This window comes from Perna viridis, chromosome 13, assembly GCF_037379345.1.
Source record: "Perna viridis isolate PV_CMFRI_1.1 ecotype Kerala chromosome 13, ASM3737934v1, whole genome shotgun sequence".
NCBI classification, from domain to species: Eukaryota; Metazoa; Mollusca; class Bivalvia; order Mytilida; family Mytilidae; genus Perna; species Perna viridis.
The window spans coordinates 22,656,270-22,675,359 of NC_142457.1; the positions used below are offsets into that span (position 1 = coordinate 22,656,270).

The window sequence follows — 19,090 nt, forward strand, 5'->3', positions numbered from 1 at the left end:
TCGCGCTGACTTGCATGTATAATGAGCCATAAGATACGAACGCATTTGTATGTCAAAAGCTCGTAACAATGTGAAACTTGCTCTAAAAAAACTCGCAAAAATTAGCCACTCTAGAAAAATTATATGCAGTTGCAGTTTCAAGCGTTATTTTTTCTTCATTTTCTAAGCGAGTGCAAATACCATAAACATTTCATTCCCATGGTTTATACAGTACAAGAAGCTTCAAATCCGAAAACAGTAAATACAATTTAAGGACATGTCCTTCATTTCAAACAAATGCATGGTATCAAGATTTACCACAAATAACTTCTCAGATATTAAAAGACGTTGTAGGCTTAAATGATATTTACCCTTATTGAAACCAAGCATGTGTCGGTAAATGTATCTTTAGCAAAAATGATTTTAGAACTCGGATCGTATGACGGAAACACACTTCCGCCTTCTGTGGTTACTTGGTACATCTCAAGAGGTCTCCAGTTTGTAAGAGGTTGTTTTCGTCCCGTATGCACAACGGAAAAATATGTTGGGATATTTCTATGCGTAGACTGAATACCAGACGCACACTGAAAAAAAATGATACACATGAAAGAGTAATCAAGGGGACCAAGGTTATAGCGGTAATCAAAAGAATGTAATTCAGGGACAAAGACCAGACATGGAAAACAGACATACACAGCAAAGAACATAAAGCAACTAAAATCATACATACAAAGTAACAAAAGCAAATGAGCAACTCGCGCTAAAAACTGGGAGCATGGACCAGGTGCACCGGTAGGGTAAGCGTCCTCTGCTTTTCTAGAAACACCCATTGAGTTGCTCATAAAAAGTCAAATCCGGGGTAGACAAACGAGGAAAGAAAAAAAATGACCTGTTGAATAATCAGTTTTCATGGTGCAGATGGATACACCATAACGATCCACAAGTTCATGATGACGACCATAAAACTTCTGTAGTGATGACTTCAATCTTGTAGCAGCATAACCCTGTTCCAAAAGCCTATTTGTTAGAGTTCTAGCGCGATACAAAAAGTCTGCGTAGTTTATCGAACGTTAAAGAACGTCAAAGAATAGGCTTTTCCCCCAACACGATGACCAAATTTTCAATCGTTTTAATCAGATTATAATTTTTATTTTACAAAACTAAATAAAAATGTCATGACATCAAGGTCCATATTAATATCTAGTACACTTCATACCATTATTTCAAGAGTAATTTGTCCAAATGACCTACATTTGTACAAATGTAGCTTAATAGAATTGTTCATGACTCACAATCAATCATTTTATTGAACCTTTTTAATCACGTTGCAATGTAGATCCTCTAACTATTATTTTCTTTTTAAAATAAAACAATTTCAAAATAGCATTTTTTAAATGTTGCCAATACTGCACCTTGTAACTAGGTAATTTTGTCCACTTTGTTTCATCTTGTTCTTTCGCCACTACAGTGTCAAATGCTTTCTTCCCTTCCGGTTTGTCTAGAATTTCTAGTAACACACATCCCTGTTATTGAATAAAGAAAAAAATATTAAATACTTAGGCTTACTAACAATATATCACCCTGAATTTAGTTCCATAATCCTTGTATTTTTCAAAATTTTTTGATAGGTTCAAGTTGAGACTTTCACCAGTTTCAGATAATCAAGTCGTATAGATATTTAATTCAAGGCGCATTGAAAGACCCCCCCCCCCCCGGTAGCATCAGTCAAATATTTCGTCAATAAATATATATAAATAAATAAATAAATTAGTGGTTTAAAGGTGAATTCAGAGTGGTTTAAGTTGTCACAAGAATCATAAATACAATTTTTTTCGCGAGATTCTAAACGGTTGTGATGTTTAATTGTACGAAGAAAAACTCACGAGAAAAGTGATTGTGATTCATGTATGTCAAAAATCAACCATATTCACATTTCAATCTGAAACAGACTTGATAACCAGTCGAAGTTTTTAATCGGTTATTGCGCTATAGTTTTTGAAATAACATGGAATGTACACGCAAATGTAGTTTGCCTTCCAAGAGTTATCGTTCTTGATATGGTTGACTTAAGCGGAAGATGAAACAAAGGGAAAGAAAACATAAGAATTTACTGAACAATTATAATGTATACCTTCAATTTTATTTTGTTTTGAATCAAAAACATATACGACTTCCCAACAAACTTAGTTTTCAATTTCCGAATCACATCGCGCCGTAGACACGGTACTATTTCACAAGTTATAGCAAGTTCTTCGTTACAGGATAATATGGGAATCGTCAATATCACCAGCGTTTCTCCAGTTTTCAAAAACCCAAATCTGAATAAAATATAGAATAAAACCTTATTTTTTTTTTTTGGATTTGCCTTGCAACATGTTTTATCCACAAAAACGTTCAATTAACATATAGTATTTTGTCGTTAAGATTTTCATGGATATTTAACATTCGCTTTAGGATAGAAGTATTTAGTTTTGCGAATGTAATGCACATTTGTATCTTTTAACTTGTACGTTTCACAAAAGCTTTCACAATTTAATTATTAGAATCCATTTTGGCGATCGACATTGTACTACCGATTGGTTGAAAGGTAGGTGTAATGAACTTTTATAGCTCTCCTCAAAAAGTAATGATTTACATTTCAATACAATTCACAAAACAAAACTAAAAACAAATTCAAGCAAACAAACAAAACATAATAATAACAAACAAACACAGAAAAAACTCAAAACACTAAAAACAGGATAATATTTTTTGGGGGGAACAGAGAGTAAGACACTTACATATACTTGGTAGCAAATTGGTTTCTTTGTACATTGAGACAGTCGAGCTGCATCTTTTGACTATTAAAATGAATCATTTTGATCATCATTTCTGCGGCCATTCTCTGTCGAGCGATGTCAAGCCGTGCAATTTTATCTGCTATGATGTTCAGTTTTCTTATCTGCAAAAGCGCATGAATGATATGTCAATCTTAAGGAGGTAGACCTTTGAAACAGAATACAATTAATCCAAGTTACTTTGATGCTTACAAAAACTTGATGTAAAATGGTAAATACAAACATTCCAATGATTTGTAAGGGTTGTGTCCCTTACCCTTGGTCTACTTCCTTAACACAAAATTTGTTATTTGTTCAAATATGTGCATTCAAAGTTTTAATTATGGAAAAAGCAGCGATTTTATTAGCCATGGCAAATCTATTTAATCATGCAAAGAATAAGTAAAACTTAGAATGGTCTCGACCTATTGCAAACAAAGGAGAAACATTCATATTTTCTACACAAATCATAGTTGTTGTTAATTGGCGACACTAAAAAATCCTTTGAGCGCACCTGGTCAATGTTTGAAGTTTGTTTCCGGGGTGCTCATTCATTTTCTTGGTTCTTTAATTGTTATTTTATATATATATATCCAATTCTTTGTTGTGTAAGTATGTGTGGTGTTCATTTCCCTGTCTTATCATAATTCGCTGTTATATTCTTTTGACTACCGTCCGAATGTTTACGAACTTTTACTAAAATTACTTCATTTACAAAAAAAATCAACATTTTTTTTTCGATTCTTTTTACTTCCGCTAGAATCTTGGTTCCCTTGAATACTCTTTCAATAGTATTCACCTTAATCAAGATAAACAGCCTTTGTATTACTAATTCAAATGCAAATGTAACAGTTTATGGAATATGAAAACTCACATGTTTATCCAAGTCGTCGTCGTCCGACATTCCTGTCAAAAAAAAACAACCGCATTAAATGAAAAAGGAAACAGCAGAAACATTTCACGTAGCAATCTAGCTACGAATCTTGCAAAGTCTGATACATAGTTGGAACGCCTACATGTTCAAATTATTTATATTTTGTTTAAAATTTTATTTCTAACCAAAATTATTATGTTTTTACATGTGTATCTAACTCTTGTTCATAAAAAGACATTAATCATATACATATAGTGTATAATTCAAAATTAAAGGTGGAAAGTTTGTAAATGACAACAAAATAAAATAGAAGCTTTTATATTTTCGATGTGAATTACATATATCTCCGATGACTAGACATTATACATTCAATCATGTAGACCCATAAAACGACTTCAGGGGCTGTCCATATAAACATTTGGCAGATCTTATGATATGAGTGGCACACCGTAAACTTTAACCCATTAAATGTGTTCCAATGTAATGTATTTACCATATGTATCTCAAAAAGTATAAAGATTGTTCTGAATTGACAATGGAAGGCTCAGAAATGCGTTTACAGTACCCAAAGAAAGCAATCAAATTTTGCACAAAAGGAAAGGTTTATCTCCTGTTTCAATGAAATGCTTTTCTATGTAATCTATTTCGCCGTTGCAGTTAATCAAAAACCGACATTCAGCTGTGAGTAAGGATGCATTTGCGATATAAAATAGATGATATTGTCTTCAACAAAATATGTCATGTACCACCCATCGCCTTGTTTTTGCTTAAATGCGCTCTTACTAACAAAATAATGTAAAGCCATGGCATTAAAAGTATTAATTTAAAAAAATGCCTTGTTTCTGCTTAAACACCCTCTTACTGACAAAATAATGTAAAGCCATTTTGGGGGTGTATCACACAAGACAGAATTTGGATGATTCTTATTAACACTGCTACTTTCAACATTGACTTTTCTTAAAAATGGGCGATACCATAATTTTGTAGTACTTTTTGTGCAAGGGATACTCTTGTGGTGGTCCCTCTCATAGTAAATGCATAAAAAACATCATTAATGTTCACGCGTTGTCGTGCTGGGTACATCGTATACAACTTCACGTGAAACAACCAAACGCCTCAACTGTGTAAAGTCACCGACAAAGTTTGAATTCAATCTGTCCAGGAGCAGTCGATTTTTTTAACTGGGTAAAGTCATCGACAAAGTTTGAATTAAATCTGACCAGGAACAGTCGATTTTTTTTTTTTTTTTTTTTTTTTTTTTTTTTTTTTTTTTTTTTTTTTTAAAAATTTCCCAATCGGAATTTCTCCTATTCCATATATTAAAAATCAGCAGAGGCCAACGAGCAAAAGTTGATATCGGAGGGTAACAAAATCTTTGATAACGTGTGCCCATCTATAAAAAGCCACATACCAAATTTGAAATCTTATTAATTCTTGGGAATCTGTGACAAATTTCGGACGAACGAATTGATTTCATTATTACGCCACTCAATGCACTCAATGAGTTGGGTATGATATAACACATATGTATGCGAAAATAAGTGAAAGGTCACTGTTACTGTTTATTTATAGATGACCGGCAAAAAACACTAATGGATGACCAACTCTGAACAAGAAATACAATATAACATACCAGAAAAACAAAATTTTGTTGTTAACCATTCAATCAGTTTGTCAACTTTACTCCAGAAATGCTCGTTCAACTCTTTATCGTATTGCAATGTTCCGTCTTCTATTTTAGCTCTAGCCTCGGTTTGGGATATAGTTAATATCGTAATGAACACGTTCACTAAAGTAATAGTCAACGAAAACGTATACAATCCAAAGTAGACTTTTATCAATGCATCGTTGAATTCTTCTGAATTATATTTCCTCATTGCTAGGAGCACCGTCAGTAGGGTGTCGACGGAAGACCAGAAATTTTTAAAGAGAACGTAGTTTCGACCTATTGTGAGATGAATTAAGCAAGCAAAGGATGTAATTTCTAGCATGATGATAACCGTGAAGGCTGCAAGGGTACCTCTGGCTATCTTCAGGGATTGTATCATGGTAAAGAAATGGTAGTTGAACTCCAGTGGTCTAAGAAGGTCAAGAATGATAATAAACAGGACGACAGCGAGACATCCTAGGTACAGTCTGTCGTAAAGCCATATACTTTCAAAGGAAACATAGCGACCTGTTGATAAATTAATACCAAAACACATGTTCATTAAAACCAAACATGGAGACAATCGTGCTTGACAGAAAATATAAACAAAATTCAATGAAGATAATAGCGTTACTGACTGTTGAAGTGTGTGTGTGTGTGTGTGTGTGTGTGTGTGTGTGTGTGTGTGTGTGTGTGTGTGTGTGCGATATCTTTTCCTTTCAAATTCTACCCGCATGAGTAGCTTTTTTATATTTTGAATAAAAAGTTCAAGAAGAATTTCGAAATATAATGGCAGAATAAACTGACAAATATGTGGATATTTAGGTTAAATAGTTAAACAGCTAAAAATGTTGCGGAAAAATATTTCGTAAAGACGTGATAATTAGGACCTAAGAAGGACAGATACTAAGTGAACTTACCTACACTTGTTCTAAGCTTGGTTATCGCTGATATAGTTGCATTTATTCGAAGAAAACAAAATACAACAGCTGCAAGACCAAATCCTAACTCCAACAGCTTTACATAGAATTCTAGGTAGATGAGAGCTGAACAACGTTGTTTGAATAAAAAAACTAAATACAGAACGAAACGAACACACCAAACAATTATAAAAATAAATTGCAGTCCCATTATCACATAATCTAAAGGAGATTGGTAAGGGTAAAAATTCGCAGACCATACGTGCGTTGTCATAGCAACGTCTCCGGTCGTTGGCAATTCAAACACAACCTTAATCTGACTAAAAAGTCTTGTATTTGCGTTGTAGGAGACCAAATCTGCGAATACAGCTCTGGTTTGTCTATCAATCCAGTTATTTTCTTGTAAAACATTCACGTATCTCAACACCAAACTTTGTTTCGGCCCTAGATCGATATAATAGCCAGCTGCTCCATAGGTGCCATGGGTACCAGTGTAAGGTAGGTCCTCGACTGGTTCCAGCTGGTCGTCTCGAGAGTTAAGGAAGCTGTAATGAAATTCCTCATTTTCGTCAAAACAACCGGTGTCGTTGTATGTTTCCCAAACTACAAGAAAAACAATCACTACGCCAATTTAGGATTTTATTCTGATAGACATATTTCTTCTCGAAACTGCCGATGTAGAATTTTATCCTACTATACAAATAAGCTATGGCTGCGTGATATCGCCTACTATTTACCTTTGTTTATTCTGAGTTATACCTAAACAGGTATCCAGTGCCAGGGTGCTTCCTATTCTGTCTGCATCCAAGAGATATCATACAATGATACGATTTATCGGGTATCTGACACTTTCGAACATAAAATGCATTTACAGGATACAAACAATACGTGTACATTTTCAAATATCAAATTAATTTGAAATTACAGTGAAAGTTCTATTATTCGTGGGGTACCAATTTTCCTGGTTTTCTTGGATAGGCCATACCACGAAAATTGGTTCCCAACGAAAATAAGATTCCCTTTGATCTTTGTTCTGAAAACCTCAAAACAAGGAATTCAATAATCCACGAATTTGTGTTTCTTCCTTCCCTAATCTAAGAAAATTAGTATCCACGAATTGAAGTACTTTCACAGTACTTTGAAACAAACAAAATCGCTTGGGAAATTTTTCTAAAGTTCGTACAAATGAATTTAATACTTTCCGGCGATGTACATATATTGGATAAATACATACATGGAAGTATTGCAAAACCGAACAGTAAATAAATTTTATGCGTGAAATACGAAATATTTCACTTAAACTTTACCAAAAAGAAAGTTTTGATATTTGTTTTAAATTGTCAATAAAACGAAGACTGAAATGATCATTCACAATCGTATTATGACCATTGGAAACATCAAATGTCTCTTGAAATGCTTCCTCTGTCTATGGGAAATAAAATATTTTATCTGTCTATGGGAAATATTTATTTTATTATAACCCTATGTTTTGTTATGGCCATGTCAATACTTTTAGAATTAGACCAGTAAAATAATGTCTATGTAAATATTTGTGCGTTGAGGTAGACAAAATGTGTACTCATAACTTCAACCATTCGTGACTATCTAAAAATAGAAGACAGTGGTTTACCAAGCGTGAAAAAAAAATAATCAACTCACATGGACAGAAATTCCTAGTTTCCTCCGTCTCTTCGTTAAAGGAAGGAGTACAGACATCAATAGAGCTGTTCATAGTATGGTGAATAGAGCAACTCCCTGTTGATTAAACAATTTACATTTTTTTAAAAACAATTCTTTTTAAAACACAGCAAAAATGAACTGACGTGAAAATCAGAAAGGACAAAATCGCCCGCCAAATTAAAAAAAAAATAAAAGAAAGCATACTTTGTACTCACATTGTCTTAAATGCTCTTTTAAAACAAAAAAATATCTTTTCTGTACAGAACACGTTAATGCGACATGACGGTTTATGCAGACAGGAAATTCCATTTGGATAGCAATGTTCATTAATATTGTACGTGCAGATTTCCCGTGTAATCTATATGTTGAAAAGATTTAACCAATCTTCATGGCCTAGAGTGCCTGGAGGAAAAATATGTTTCAGTGATTAAAACAAAAGAACAGATTTTGAGTTTTTCTTTTTGAAACTTTTTTTCTCATTTTTAAAGATAAGCCAGTTTTGTGACGATGTGCCCTGATGAATGTGCGTCTTCAAAACTTAATGGAAGTCGTAAGACGAGAAAATAGAAAAAGGCTAAATACAGTAGTGACTGTTTCCGCTGTAAGGCAAGAAAACAAAGACAAATGAATTCAGTTATGAAATACATTAGTACCTCTGACCCTTAGTTGCCTAAGTCTAGTCAATGTGAATCTGTAATTGTATGTATTTAACATAAACCACTGTACATAAGCTGGTCGGAGCATGTCATCATCCTCTGTTTCCCACCATTTAGGGTAGGCAGCACGTGTGAACGTCGTCCGGAGATAATCGTAGATGTCCGCGGTGGTATTCGGCTGAAATATACAGTGTACACGCTTCAAACGTACGTCTGTATTGACTATTTTGTGTTAAGTTTATGATCATGCGTGGCATATACTTCCTCCACGAAAGGCTTAGGTGAGAAAAAAAAGAATTTTACTCGCGGAAGTATATCACAATCATGTTCGATTCATTTGTAAATCATTCTTATATAGAACTACTCATGACTTAAATGAACCTCTTCTTTGTGTGTTTGCACTTGAGCATATTCTATGAAGTTAATCAAAGGAAAAAAATCCAATTACGGTAAAGCTTTATATTGAGTAAAAACACATGCCCTGTGGCCCTTTTCACAAAAAATAGTAAGTGTAAAATTAGTCGTAAGTTATGACGTAACAATACTTTATTTATTATGGCGTCATAACATACGACTAATTTTACTCTTACGATTTTTGTGAAAAGGACCACAGATGTTTGAACTTAAACAAAGTTTGCAAAACATACACATTATCAATCTAATCACATATTCAATTACAACTTCAAAATCACCGGAGTTCGATCAATTCGGATTTAAAAATATCATCAATCAACATTACATTATACACGTATTTACCTTTGTGGCATTAGCAAGAGTATTTAGGATCTGTTCGTTCTGTCGGAAAGCTGAAGGTACATCGCTATGAGAACAGATTGCTGAAACAAGTATGACATAGAGAAATATACCAAGCCATTCTTGAAGCTTCGACCATAGCCGTTTGTCCAGTTGAACTAAGTGACGAAGTAGTGCTTGGTCCGATGACTCCTCTTCGTCACCTGGGAATGTTGGATAATTGCTTGTGTCTTCTGGTTCAGGTGATTCTTCCATCTTTTCTTGAAGTATAAAAAGAAAAAAAAAGAAAATGGCCACCAGTACCTCATTTAAGAAAAAACCAATACCTATATTATACACTGGAATCCTTTGAAACCATGGGGTGTGTTAGTTGCCTATTTTCTAATTTTCCCGGGCTAAAAATGTCGTTTTGCATAGCGTCCATACCTCTCCGAATTAATTGGTTGATGTTTTATCTAAATTTGAAAGTGAATTTCAATGATCAATAGAAACAAATGTGAAATGCTGAATGGACATTCAATATGAAAAAAATCATTTTTTTATAGTTAAGAAATAATTGCATTCTAGGTGCATGGAAGACGCCAAAATAGAAAATAAAATATTTTCATAAATGTAAAATATGGAAGAGTAATCAAGGGAACCAAGGTTATAGCGGTAATCAAAAGAATGTAATTCAGCGACAAAGACCAGACTTGGAAAACAGAAATATACAACAAAGAACATAAAGCAACTAAAATCATACATACAAAGTAACAAAAGCAAATGAGTAACTCGGACTCCACTGAAAACTGGGAGCATGGACCAGGTGCACCGCTAGGGTAAGCGTCCTGTGTTTTTCTAGAAACACCCACCTATATTCCAAGCTATCAGCTAAATAGATGACGTATTATCGTTAATCAATCCTAGGTTCGGGGATTTTATACATCACATCTACCCCAAAGAACTTGAGATAAAGGATACTACAGATACTGTGAAGTCAGCCTCATATTTTGACCTACACTAATAGATCGATGGCAAAGGATAACTGTTGACCAAACTATACGACAAACGCGGTGACTTTTCATTCCGTATTGTTAACTTTCCTTTCATCTGTGGCAACATCCCTATACAGTACCGGCGTAAGGATTTTTTATATCACAATTAATACGTTATGCCAGAGCTTGTCGTAACTATGCAGTCTTCATGAACCGCGTTAGACCTCTTACATTTATGCTTCTGGAACAGGGTTATGTTGCTACAAGGTTGAATTGATCACCACAGAAGTTTTATGGTCGTCATCATGAACTTGTGGATCGTATGAGAACCGATTTGTTCAACGTGTCAAAGTTTTCCTTTCCTCTTTCGTCTATTCCGGACTTGACTTTCTATGAGCAGCTCGGCAGTTGTTTCTAGAAAAGCTGAGGATGTTGACCCTACCGATGCGCACGGTCTATGCTACCAGTTTAGTTGAGTCCGAGTTACTCATTTACTTTTGTTGCTTTTGTATGTATCACTTTTGTCATTTTATGTTCTTTGTTGTGTGTTCCGTGTCTGGTCTTTGTCCCCTGGATATCATTCTTTTGATTTCTGCTAGAATCTTTGTTCCATTGATTACTCTCCCAAAATGATCCAATTAATGACCTGTTCCCTACAATTCCATGATCCACGAGATGATAGAAAAGTAGACAGCAAAAGCATTCTTAGATTTCCGAGGATACAATAGTGTCTGAGTATATCTAAATTGATAGAAAACAAACAAAACAAAAACAAAAACGTACGTGGAAGGAGGTTAAAATTTTACATTGCGCATGTACGTTATGAAAATAGCTTTTTGGAACTAATTTGCGGAATTAATATAAAGAAAGCACAAGCGGTCCCGAACTTTATAAATAAGAGGATGTTTCAATCTTTATTTTTTTAATTGGACTCAAGATACATGTAATAATAACAGCTCCTTAATAATCCGTATGTTTTTTCCTGATTTCTTATAATGGTCATATACCAATTCAGGCTCACCTACCGAGATCGTCTGCTTTTGACTTCTCTGTACTAGATGGTATAGGAGTACTAAGATCACACAGCTCTTTGCTGGCTATCCTCTTAAATAGGCAAGCTATCAAAATTGCGAACAGAATAGCCTATAAAATAACAAACTGCACTTAGGCACACAATTCGCCTTTTCCAACATGTTGCTGAATGTGTTTAATACGGAATGTCAAGAACAGCGTCTTTTTCGACAAAACTTAATTATTTAGCATTCTGTTTCAAAACAAAATAAATAAAAAATTCTTGATAATTTTGAGCTACTGACAGACCTGTGGACGTATTTCGTAAACAATAGTCGATTTGTCATGAGTGACGAGAGTATAAAAATAAGAAATTAATGACATATTTCTTATTGATCGAATTTTTACAGTATTACTAGATGAATATTTATTTGTATCACAATGAAAAAGAAATTAAAAATAACCTCCGGAAGTTTGATTTTGTGTGTTCGTATATCTAAACACACAAGCATAGTACACTCATTACACCTCGGTGTGTAAGTGATGCACGTACTTACTTTTGTAGGTTCCATTACAAGAATACTTTGAAAAATGGAAAGAACAAATGCAACTATCCATTCCAATGTTTTATCTCCACCCCAATCAAGCGAGTACAGAAATACGAATGTCCCACTTGCGCCAACTGCCGCTATAACAAGTGCGTATGCTATAAATATACTCCACCAAGGTAAGTAAAATCCAATCGAGTTCTCTCCCTTGTACCTCCGGTTCCGGAATACAAATACTAAAACCACACTGACCGGCAATGTAACAAGTGCTGACATAACTCCGACGTAAAATTGTTTGTAGTTTAATTTAATCGGGCCGATAACTATTGTTTGCAGTGTGTTTGTCCCTTCTGGGACGTCGTACCACATTGCTGATGCAATCATAGAGAGGAAAACAAGCGCGATAAGACTCCAAAGTCTCTGGACACGATTAAATCTACTGAATTGTGGTCGCTTTACCAGGGATACCCACAGATAATCGTCAAATAGCTTTCTCTGACTGAGACCGTAGAAAAGAGTATCTGTTGTAACTATGTCTGGTTGGAGAACTTGTAGCGTACACCATGTTTTACCGTTGTCACTAGTGAGAGAAAGTGGTTTCTCTGATAGAAATGTATACCTATGATATAAAAGACGGGTAACATTTATAATACATAACACAAAGTACATACATGTATTTTAAGTTTTGTTCAACTTAGTATTTTCAAAATATATGCCCGTTGGTACATGTATTTATTATGTTGATGTACAAATACGGGAATCCATGACTACAATCACAAATATGTCATCATGGCAGACTCTGAGACAGATTTATCTCGACACGCTAATAAACGATGCCTATATTGCGCATAAATAACACAAATAAAATGTACGAATACGAAAACTTTATTTATAGATGAAATCAGTTCAAACCTCTCACAAAACTGCCCTAGACCTGTCAGAAGAACAGTTCTATAGCCAGCTCTTCTGACAGTTCTAGCAGTAGAGCCGGCTCTGCTAGTGGAACTGTTCTCGTAGAGACGGCACTGCTAGAACTGTCAGAAGAGTTGGTTCTAGTGGCAGAACTGTCCATGAGCCGGCTCTTCTGAAAGTTCCCCAGACCTTTATATATATATATATATATATATATATATATATATATATATATATATATATATATATATATATATATATATATATATACATCAAATAACAGGATATGTAAAGAATAGAGACTACAATGTAGAGTGGAATACTGTTCAACCGAGACTTGACTGAATGAACAAAAAATGGTTTCTCTCATAAATAATTGGGGTGGGACTATCAAGAAATAAAACAGCACGATAATGGTATCACAGTAAAGTGGTTAAAGAGTTGTCGATCGCTACAAATGTAAGAAATAAAAGAAATACTACTGTGTGAGCATGCACAGTCCAATTAAATAACTACATTACCTCTGACTTGAAGACTGACTAATGACAGTGACTTTTCTCAGATGCCACGATGTCCTTTCATCGACGCCATCATGCCAAATCTGAAGAGAAGAAATATTCCCCAGGTCTTCACTCGTCCGCAATTCGAAATGCGACGACGTTCCTCTCTTAAAATTCTAAAATCAAAGGAACATTGTTAATTTCCTATTTACATTGTTGTACACTCCTTGAAACGTTCACGCTTCCGATTTTATCGTTCGTGCATCGTTTATTGTGCATTTACGCATTGTTTTGCGTTCGTTTGAACGCACGATAAACACACGATAGAAGCGTTCGTTCATTTTTGTACTTTAATTATTTCCATGATACAACTGTTATTTTTATATTTTTTGCTATAATTCATTCATATAATTTTATTTTCTATTTTTTTCTTCCTCCATTATTAGTTAATATTGTTATTTTTCACCGTTCGTCTATTGTGCGATTAAACGCACGCCAGGAGCGTTCATTTAAAGCACGAAAAAAACGTTCGTATATCGTGCGTTTCGTGAGCTTTTAGCGTGCGTTTGGGTATCGTGCGTGCGGGAAACCTAAACGTCTGGAGTGTAACACAAAATTAACCGTAATTAACCGTTCAATCTATTTCACATTTCACTACACTTACAACGTACAATATTTTAATCCTAAGGCTTTACAAAGTATATACCACTACTTGGAAATGACATGATCATGTTGATACACAGGTACGAATCCAAGGGAAGGGAAACACCCCCCTCCTTTTTAAAAATGGGAAACATATTTTTTTATTTTTTTTATTTTATGAAATTTTGATTTTGTACGAATTACATCCTAAAATATGTCGTCCCTCGCTTCGCTCGGTCTTTATTTCTATTTACGTCCCCTCCCTAACCTGAATTCCTAGATACGTCACTGATACAGTCTGACATTTCCCAGCCTTAGAATTATATGCATCACCATCGTTTGAACTTTATATGTACCATATTATTTTAACACTTCCTATAAACGACTCAAGACAAGCCTTTGCACGAGATTTTACATGTACAAAAGAAGTTTGTATATATTAGTTTGTATTTTAGTGTTCTGATTTTATAATGTGTGGCTACAATCAAAGGACCTACGTACAAATAATTAAAAACCAACTTATAATGATTGAAGCATTATAATACAGAAGGCATACTTGACGGACTCCATCTTCTAGTTTTCTAGTTCCTGATGAACCCTTTTCGCCGATGACATTAATGAAAACAGTCGCTTTCAGTTGACGATCTGATCCAATAGATGTCTCCACTGTTATAAAGTACACTTCCGATGCACTTGTAGGGTTATCTTTCAGGGGAAGAAACTGCCACTTAAAAAAGGTACAAACACGTCAGTATACTCGGCATCAATCATTTCGCATAGTATTCTTTGATTGCAACAAATACATTCGTACATTGAGCTCATTTTCTCAGACTGAAAATATTTTCGCGTTATAATGCAAAACTTACGCGTAATAACGCAGACATAGGCATGATAACGCGAAACTCAATTAAAGCGACACTTTTGCGTAATAAAGCAAAATCATTATGTTTGAAATATATATAAACACGCATTCATGATTGAAAGAATTGTGCAAAAATGGGTGGCGACCGAGATTTTATTTTTTTTTTAAATATCTATCATTTAGTTGAAATATACGTAGCTGTGAGTTTCCTCGCTGTCATGGTGGTCATGAATAAACTCTTCTCTTTGAAAAGTGGAAGCATTTCAAAGAACCTTCATCTAGCGAACGCCATTTTCTTATATTAAAGTTTCATGGTGATCGCTAAATAATCATGGGGAGGGGGTAGCAAGATTATGTGTTTACCTCTGCTAAATATAATGTTTTGTAACCTAATACCTTTCGCCTAGAGTAACAAATGCATGTTTTTTTGTCATTTACGTTTTGTTATTAACATATGTAGTTTGTTGTTTTTATCTACATGTATTGGTTTTCGCATGTTTTTTTTATGGAAAATATAGCTACCCAATGTTCTTGCTTCTGAAATTCAAGTGAGGATATCTCAATCAATAATTTTATGTCTGTATTCACATTAATAAAACGAACAATGTTTTTTATGTTATCTTAAAATTTATTTTTATTTATTTATGTTTTTTTTCTGTTCTCAATTACGATATAAAAGTTTCATAAATAATAAAAAGAATAAGATAGTCCAAAGTAAAAATACAGGCTGACAGATTCGTTCTCTTCTTCTTCTTTTATAAACGAACAAAACAAATGTTTTGAGAAAGTAACGTATTATTTCGCGAAAGTTCTATGTTATTATGCAAAACTTCAGTCTACGAAAATAAAAATAAAACTAATCCGTCTCATGATGGAGTTGGACACACCACATTCTATGATACGTTGACAGCCGTTAAATACAATGTTTAGAATCTAGCATGTTTTTATTTAACTATTCATACATATTACCATGTATTCATCCTGCTTGTCAAGCCTTCTGAGGATTACGGTCAATGGTGCGCACAGAATCAGAATTATCAGGATGGCAGCAAAGGCATAAGGACTTTCAGCTAATGACTCGGAAAAATTTCCAAAAATCTTGTCAAAATCGATTGCACTTGGAGCGAGAAAAAACATATCAGCTGAGAAAACTCCAAAGAAATTACTTTTAAATTCGATTTTGGAATCGTCCACTTTGAATTTCTATAAAAAAAACAAAAACAACAAAAAAACAACAACAAAAAAACACACATGTATTATGGTAATATTATTTTGCGTTGAAAAGATGTACATGTATGTATGTCAACGATTACAAAAAAACCATATGATTTCGCAAGCACAATTCTAGACTAATGTCTTTTGAAAAGCGAAGCTAGTTCTCGTCATTCACGAATTTACTAGGTTCAGTTTTAATATGGGTGTATTTCCTGTAATCTCTGCTACACTCAAGTAAAAAAACTAACCATCATGTACATGCCATTGGGTGAACCGCCGCAAACTTATCATTCGTAGTGAGCAGGTCGTATGTTTCTTTTTTTTTACGTCCAGAGCAAACAAAATAGATAAGTAATTAATAACTCACTGTAAAAATACAAAGTAAACGATGATATTTCCGTTACATTTATAGCTGCGAAAGAAAGGCAGAACAGATGTTGTTTCTATCAAAAATAGATGATTGCTGTGGGTCAAAGTTCAATTTTTTTCTAATAACCCATAAGTTAAAGCATTTTTAAAGCAAAAAAAATGGAGTTCATTCTGGATTAAATAAAACTGATTGCAGCAGACTATGTCCAATTACGTTATCCAGAAATATTTACTTATGGGCAATAACAAAATTACGGAACACTGGTCCGATCCATAATCAAGTCCAAAATACTTAAGTAGGCTACACGATAAAAGCAAACAAATACCAAAGCGTCAACAATTGGACAATTAAAATGCTTCATATTCCAAGTACAAGGCCAATGGAACCGTTACTTTGGGAATCGGATTGAATCTAAGGGATGGGTTGGATTGGCAGGAATATGAAGCAAGAAAGGGACAGCCACCGACTGGTCGATGCTTCCCGCACAGCCGGACGGGCTCAATCTACATACCCAATGTAGCGGACCGAATAAAATAGATTACACATAAGAAACGGAAAATAAGATAAGCAAGACATAACACACAAAACTAGAACACTAGACATATGAAATCCCATAAAAATCTGGGATTGACATCAAGTGCTCCGGATGGGTATACATGTCTCGTTCCGCCAACCTAACAGAATAAGAAATAGTAACGTTCTACCGAAATCATACATGTATATATTGACGCAATAGACCCTTTTGTGGTACCTTGATGAGAATGCTCAATATTCACTTCCGCGAGGTAGGGCTCGGGTATAACAAAAGATTTTTTCTCGCGGAAGTGTATGTTGAGCATGCGTAGAGCATACTTATTGACTATCCTATAGTTAGCACAAAAGGGTCTATTATCTCCGAATGCGTTACAACTACGTCCGAATTGACTACGATCTATATACTACAATGTAACAAGTAGTAGTTCCATAGCTCTGCTTTATAGGCAGAAATCCGCGAAGCTTTTTAGATGTCCAGGCCACAGATCCTGGTTTTTACTTTATTTCATAAGCGGCAATTTACTCATATATTGTGCATATCCGCCACTGGTGAACTGAGTCTATATTTTTAGGGATCTAAGTGTCGCTTATGATATTGACCAGGGAACCATATTAAACCCTACAGGTATAATGCAGTAAACATCTTACTCGTGGCATTAGGAAAGTGCAGCATTGATTGATTTATGTTATTTCATTTGTAATTTTTTAGAAACGGTTACAAGTACAATTTTTTCTGGTCGTTGCAACGTCATGGTTTTTAGTAATTTCATTGGTCGTCAAAAAGGGATCCCTACGCAGATAACTCGCCCATGCCCATTTCAAACTGACCCGATGATTTCTTGTACATGTACAATTGTATCTAGCTTTAAGCCAAAACAAGAAAAAAAACAAAAAACAAAACAAAAAACAAAACAAAACAAAAAAACTCTGAACAAGAAGAGGTTGATTTTGATGATTACAGATCAAACATATAATAAGTTAAATCACCATGTTTTATAAACTCACTAAAATGTATTAGACCAAATAAAGACTAAAAGGATCAATAACAGTACTGACACGGACACAAAATGTTTCATGAAACGTAAGTATATGCCTATGAGAAATACACTTTGTCTACCACAACCGTAGAAGTGTTGCGCAAGTCATTTGATGTCGACCTTAACAAAAATCTGTTTAGTTAGGTGATAATCTATTATTCTTAGTTATTTTATGACTGCGCATAGTCATTACAGTCGTAATTGTAGCCAGCAGTGAAAGTTTAAAAACGCTTGTTATTGCGGTCGCTCTAACGAATTGAATTTACGGGACTGGTCCAAATTTTGACATGAAAACGAGACTCGGTCTTATTCGTACAAAGGCTTACACTAAATTTTATACTGACTTACGTCAACGGAAAAGTAGTCTCCAGTCCAGTTTGTGAGGTTAGATAGTCCGTTTACTGCCAGCACGGCTGTTCGAAATTCATGCTTTTCTGAAGGAATAAGTTAATTTCAATTATTGCTTACGTAAGGATGAGATTGACAAAAAAAAGATATACATGTATTTTAATTGTTAATACAAAACAAGAATAAATTATATAAAAATTTGTAAAGAGAGAAAATACTGTTACGTATGCAACATGTTAGCTGTGAAAAATGAATTGTGTACTATATTTATTCAGTGATGCACATGTATATTATTTTTATTTGCCCTGTATTATTGAGATAAGGTCTACATGTACTTGTTAAAATAATCTTAAATATAAGTGATTAGTAAATTATAATTTTTTTCTCACAAACTGCAGTGATAGAAAGCTTATACGATATAGACTGTGTATACTGTAATTTAATATTGTTAAATTTACGCGTAACAATATCACCTGATAGAAGTATTGACGCTAAGGTGAGACTTACGCAGAGCTGTATTTTGAAGCCTACTTGTATATCATTACATTTACGCGTAATTTTATCGTTATGATTGCTAGGCGTAATTATATCACGGTAACGCTACGCTCACCCATACTAAAAGATTACCCGATGCAAAAGATGTAGTCTTACTTACGAAGAGAAAGAGACCGTTTCCTTCTTCGCCTGGCTGTATCTTGTCTGTCATCTTAAAGAAATATTAATCGGTTGTTAGGTAGATGTTCTAAACGACATGTTATAACATACGTTGCATAAACATCAATGCTAAAAATTGGACCCAGGCGCGGATTTA

The 19,090-nt window shown here is 34.4% G+C and overlaps 1 protein-coding gene across 2 annotated transcripts in view; it reads right to left on the bottom strand.

Moving 5' to 3' along the window:
* Positions 1 to 19,090, bottom strand: part of LOC148600015 (uncharacterized) — a 54,051-nt gene that overhangs the window by 6,563 nt on the left and 28,398 nt on the right. For both annotated transcript variants that reach the window (XM_088558044.1, XM_088558043.1), the window contains exons 10-26: positions 18,935 to 18,985; positions 18,280 to 18,365; positions 15,745 to 15,978; positions 14,470 to 14,640; positions 13,293 to 13,447; positions 11,869 to 12,478; positions 11,326 to 11,443; positions 9,330 to 9,586; positions 8,571 to 8,751; positions 7,897 to 7,992; positions 6,238 to 6,840; positions 5,303 to 5,845; positions 3,670 to 3,701; positions 2,760 to 2,920; positions 2,111 to 2,297; positions 1,392 to 1,502; positions 351 to 563 (exon numbers count right to left, since the gene is read on the bottom strand). In XM_088558044.1, coding sequence (XP_088414170.1) covers positions 351 to 563; positions 1,392 to 1,502; positions 2,111 to 2,297; positions 2,760 to 2,920; positions 3,670 to 3,701; positions 5,303 to 5,845; positions 6,238 to 6,840; positions 7,897 to 7,992; positions 8,571 to 8,751; positions 9,330 to 9,586; positions 11,326 to 11,443; positions 11,869 to 12,478; positions 13,293 to 13,447; positions 14,470 to 14,640; positions 15,745 to 15,978; positions 18,280 to 18,365; positions 18,935 to 18,985 — 3,809 coding nt within the window. The remainder of the gene's footprint in view (positions 1 to 350; positions 564 to 1,391; positions 1,503 to 2,110; positions 2,298 to 2,759; positions 2,921 to 3,669; positions 3,702 to 5,302; positions 5,846 to 6,237; positions 6,841 to 7,896; positions 7,993 to 8,570; positions 8,752 to 9,329; positions 9,587 to 11,325; positions 11,444 to 11,868; positions 12,479 to 13,292; positions 13,448 to 14,469; positions 14,641 to 15,744; positions 15,979 to 18,279; positions 18,366 to 18,934; positions 18,986 to 19,090) is intronic.